This window comes from Helobdella robusta (genome assembly GCF_000326865.2).
Source record: "Helobdella robusta unplaced genomic scaffold HELROscaffold_91, whole genome shotgun sequence".
NCBI lineage: Eukaryota > Metazoa > Annelida > Clitellata > Rhynchobdellida > Glossiphoniidae > Helobdella > Helobdella robusta.
Genome location: NW_008705520.1, coordinates 419,154 through 425,153, shown reverse-complemented (window position 1 = coordinate 425,153; position 6,000 = coordinate 419,154). Strand labels below are relative to the sequence as shown.

Genomic DNA, 6,000 nt, shown 5'->3' with positions numbered 1-6,000 from the left:
CAAAACATCATCATCATCAATAGCAACAACAACCACATAATAGCACCATCATCATCAACAACAACAACAAAATCATCGTTAGTAACAACAGCAACAAAAACATCATCAACAACATCATCATAAACAACAACAATACCAACAACGACAACAACATCATCATCATCAACAAGATCTTCATCACATCTTCCTCGTTGGACAACCCTGGCTTGACCACCACACAGCTTGCATGCTTTCATGACGTCACAGCTAGCAATCTCCTTCACTGCTTTCTTACTGGCACTACAGACTTACACATTGCTTCTATACACACACACGCACGCACGCATACACATACACACACACACACACACACATATATATATATATATACCTATATTTTGATATATATATACCTATATTTTGATATATATATATATACACATGCTTACATACATATACATACTTATGTACATACAAATATGTTCAATGTATATGCATAAGTGTTTGTACGTATACGTTCGTACACTTACATCAAACAGATATGCGTTGTACATTGTTGCAAAGCATATCTACATTCATAGGATGTATAATAAATATTATTGGTACATTTAGAAGTATGGATCTATGAGAAAACAAAAAAACAGTTACTTTAACGATCGTTACTACCAGCACCAATGTTATAACTTCAATGATCTCATTTCCAACAACATCGTTTATCCATAGGTTCAAGATTTCCGATAGATGAACACAACTGCTTCAAACGCAAACTTTGTTGAACATTTATTTGAATGTCAACAGTGATAGAAACACTGAACTAATCCAAGTAACTACAGAAATCACATTTACGACTTCGCTTCTAATTTCGCTACCGACTTGGCTACTCATGCTTCCTTGTATACAAGAGATTCTTGCGATCCAAAGATTACAAATATAGCAAAAATAACAAAGATAACGAACAATCAAGATAACAAAAACTGTAGCGCAATTTGACTACTGCAGCGGTTATAACGTTACCCCCACCTTAGCCTGTTAGGCGTCATTTCTTTATTTTGATGAATAGGGAATAATTTACCCAAATGGACGATTCTTTTCTTTCTCCGCTGTCTTTCACGATCATGGGTCCTGTGGATCACCTCATTTACCATGTTAGTGACCTTGCAGCGATCTTTCCAGTTCCGTGGGAGTTTCGCCGGACATCTTCTTTTTCTGCACCGTAGGTTGCACTGCACAACCAGACCAGGTCTTTGCTCTTGAAACCTGCGTTGTTCCTCTTTGAGTCACGCCACGTTTTCGTTGGTTCGGTTCCTCTAGCCATAGGCAGACGTCGTGGTCTTTTCTTGATTTTGTTGGCTCTTAAAGCCAGAGCTTTCTTTCTATTGAGTTTACGAGTGTGCCTACATTATGGGTGTGTAAGTACATTAGGTGTTTGTGCACTTAACATGTGTACGTACCCACCTGACATGTATACGCACGGTTTAGAACGCGTAAAAATTTTTCAATAAAATTTTGTTTTTCTGTATTAACACCAAAATTTGTTAACTTCGATATCATAATCAACTGCAGCATCGTATTTTTGCAACATTTTGTAAGAAATTTTAAAAAAATGTTGTCAATGTCATCTTTTTTTATTTTTTGGAAAAGTTAAATTTATATCAGCACCATCACTATCACCATCGTCATCAACATCACCTTCATAATCTTCATTATTGATGTCAATACAAATTGAACTGGTAATAAATGTGGTCCTTGAACGATTGAGTTGCCACGCACCACAACACAATCGAATTGTTCTAATGCAACGACACAACACCTCGCCATCTAATACAACAACACCTCACCATCTATTGCAACAACACTTCACCATCTTATACAACAACACTTCACCATCTAATACAACAACACATACTCATCAACACACTTCACAACAAATTTAACTAAACACAACTACACAACACTATCAAAACGCTAAACACAATCAAATGCAACAATGCCCACACATCAGCAAACAACAGAACAGCAACACAAGCACATGTGATCCTTGCATGTCGTGAAGTCACCATGTAATACAAACCAGTGGCAAAAAATTGGCCCACCCACGTGTTGCGTTGCAGTTGCAGGCACCAAACGATTTAGACTTCATTAGGCGCTGATTGCATTGTTGGGAATATCTTCATTGATGGCGATTGGAAGAAATTGGTGGTTAAGATTATTTAGTTTGCAGTTCTGACGTCCAAATCTGGTTGCGTTGACAAACCATGTTCATGTTGTTCTCTAAATTTCAATTACTTTTCAATTATTTTCTTTGCCATGACTTTTGTCTACTCACAAATCTTAAAACATTTTCCTACAATGACTTACATAGGCGCATGCATTCTATCGGCCCATGAAGTCTTAAAGGTTTGAACTAGCCTGACATAATTCGAAATAATTCATTGTAAAAAAAATAAAACGTAGAAATGTTTAATTTTTAAATCTTGCTAACCTGTCTATGCTGAAAAAATGGAGAGGTAGAGCAGACTGGCAATGATGGCGACAGTATACTGATTCTGCTGGTGTGGCAGCAGATGGAAACTCATCTATCTGGTCATAAACGTTAATGTCTGCGATGACCTAAAATAGCAAAATGTACCACATGATAATAACATATACGATATTGATATTGATTAACGATATTTATCAAAATTTAGTCATGAAGAAACTTTGAAAGAGTAACTGCTCTGCTTATAAATATAGATCATGTTATCAGTCAAAACGTGTAGCTGAAAATTTGTACTATATTCAACCTCCATGGAGAAACAAATGTTTTATGAAAACCCTCACTAGCTGAAGTTCGGTCTGCGATAAAAAAAATGTTCGTACTGGTGTGAAGTTAATTTGTTATGTCGAAAGTTGATGCTATCTGTCTGTTTCGATCTTTCTTTCCGTTTGAAAGCTGAAAATTTTCCAATTTCAATACCACCTGTTTCAGTCGCTTGCCAAAGCGCTTTAAAAGTCATCATTATCATCATTATCACCGACTCTTGGGAGCAATCAAATAAAAATTATCTTACTGTAAGTCATCATCTTGTTAAAAAATCGTCTGTTCGGAAGCAGAAGTTGCTGGTGCCCTCCAGTAAGGACGGTAGTTATTGTTTGAAATTCTTGCTTCATAAGTTGTTGCTCGAAGTTCTCAATATCCAGGGACACCAAAATATTTTTCGTTACTACCGTCTTAAGTGAACCAATTTTTCCATTTTTCATTTTTGTCCAACTCCAGGAAATCTTCTCAACAATTTGAATTTCATGCCACATCCTCCATTGCGCTGTGCATTGCGATCAGCATTTATTTTTAATTTAAAAAATTGAAACTTATAGTTCGATGTAGAAACTTCTATGGCTATGATGTTTTCTAGTTTGTTATAAAAAAATGATTTGCATCGGAATGTGAACTGGACTAATAACTCAATCTTGTATTAGGAATCGAAGGAGTTTTCATTTGGTCAGGTAGGAAACATTGATGACGGTTGTGAGGATGATGACAATGACGTAATTAAGATTGTGACGTTATTAGTGATATTATTAGGAATGATGATGATGATATGACGTGTCATATAAGCAATAAAATCACAATACACGGACAAAGGTTCCACACGTTGACAAATTTCTATTAGCCAATTCCATTCACATTCACACACACCATTCACATCTACATTCACATTCACCATCACACAACTCATTCACATTCTGATTCATCACTCACACCTATCAATCACATTCATACAAACCATTTACACGCTCCAATCACAGACACCATTCAAACACACCATCACATTCACCATTCACACATACAATTCATACACACACACCATATTTACACACGACATTCACGCATACACTCTTCACACACACACACACACACACACCAATCACGCACACCACACCATTCAAACAAGTCACATACAATACAAAAGGCATTTATTAGGAATGATTTATGGAACATCGTCAAAATCATTTATTACTTTGACATTTTCATCACACAACATGAATAAATATAGTGACGATAACATCGCTTTTGATTTCTTTTAGAAAGGTTGATGATATAATTATTCTAAAATAAAAAAATAAAATTCTCTGAAAATTAATGAATACAAAAATGGATGGCTGAACGATGATAATTGAGATTGAATGATGTTTTGAAGGAATGAACGAACGAATGGACGAATGAATGAATGAATAGATAAATGAATTTAATGCAGCATTAATGCATTTGTGATATAATTGATAGAATGAATGAAAACCTTTGTTTCAATGGTGCATCAATAATCATTACAGTTTTAAGGTTTGAAATCAAAAAAATCAAAAATATTAATGATAACAAATGAGCTTTTTGGCGGCACGGCAACATTTGAACCAGGTGTATATTTTGAGGAATTAAGATGAAAAGAATACACGTATGTTGTTTAATGTTTGACGCCAAACAGTTTCATTCGTCAAAATTTTTTATTCATCATCGCTTTCATCATTATAGTTATTTTATTTTTTCACCAATATTTCGAAACTATCATTATTAGCATTGGATTCATCGTTACGGTTGCCATCTTGCATCATCGTCGTCATTCCCATCAGCTTTTTTTTCTTGTTTATAATCATTATACTAGATTCTACCATCATCGTTATCATCATCATTGTCATCATCATAATTAATATCATCATCGTATCATCACCCTATCATCTTTCTGATCACCACTATCATCGCCATCATCGTCATCATCACATTTTCTTCTTTATCTTCATCACCATCATTTTCCTGGAACTTACCACCACCATTTTTATTGCAACATTCTCATCAACACCGACATGAATTGAGCAGCTGCTTCTGAAGGCCGCAGACAAGATTGCCTGCACTGCTTTCTATTGGAAAACCAAATTTCTACTCGATGCTGCTCCAAACGTCTTACTCTTATTACTTAAATTAAAATTAATGAAATTAAACAAATAAGTTGAAAAAATTAAAAAATATTCAAAAGTTGCGCATGAAATTATGAGCTTGTAAAACAGGGTCAGGGTCAGCAGATGTCCGTCGGTACCTTCATGTGTTCACCGAACTGACATTCTAAGGTGGATGTGATGGGGCGAGTGTGCTGAACATCAGCTGGATGCTGTAAGAGTTGAACATCTACACATCTCATCTCGTAAAAATTCCTGGAGAGATAGAAAAATATCAACAAAAAAGTTTTTTACAGAGTATCGAAGAAGAAATTATTACGCAGAATAAATAAATAAAAAAAACAGGAAAGAAGAAGAAAAAGAAAAAAGAAACAATTAACGAATAAAAACAAAAGTAGCAGATAAAAAGCAACCCTCTATTTTTGCAATGCTCCAAATTGCATACAAACAAAACGTGGAGGAGTGAGAGGAGTGAATAGGATGTTGTTTCTACGCTCTTCACTTTCATATGTATCCTTCCACTACTATGTAAACATATACATGCACAATGCACATATGGATAATATATTTATATATATAATATGTATATATATGTATGTGTGGATTATATATTGTGCATAACATACATATTAACTGTTTATTAATTATTCAAACAGCGGATGTTCACTCTTTTACATCGTTTATTACGTACACCGTTTATTACGTACATCGTTTAGTACGTACATCGTTTAATACAAACAATATATACATTGTTTAATTCATGCATTGTTTAATGTATAAATCGTTTAATACATAAGTCGTTTGGTAAATACATATGAATAGTATAATTTAAAATATTTTTAAGAAATGTTGATATATATATCTTTGTGATAGTATATATAAATAAATACATTTTTTAAATGTTTAATTAATTTATAAGAAATATATACGTCTATGTTTACAGCAACGCATATTAGGACAAACACACACAACCAAAAACACACACACAAACATTTCAGTTTGTTAAGAAACTTAACTTTGTTAGAGGCGTTTTGTTATGGATATGGATACATTTGAAAGTTATTGTTTATAATATTCCTTCGTTTGTTTGGACAG

At 34.2% G+C, this 6,000-nt stretch overlaps 1 protein-coding gene across 1 annotated transcript; it reads right to left on the bottom strand.

Annotated features, from left to right (window-relative positions):
- Positions 1–1,117: 1,117 nt before the first annotated feature.
- On the bottom strand, positions 1,118–3,219 carry HELRODRAFT_182729 (hypothetical protein; the record flags this gene model as incomplete). The annotated part of the gene is made up of 5 exons (XM_009033455.1): positions 1,118–1,373; positions 2,073–2,147; positions 2,462–2,589; positions 2,753–2,814; positions 3,030–3,219. The coding sequence occupies 5 exons, from the start codon at positions 3,217–3,219 to the stop codon at positions 1,118–1,120; spliced, it is 711 nt and encodes a 236-aa protein (XP_009031703.1).
- Positions 3,220–6,000: the final 2,781 nt, after the last annotated feature.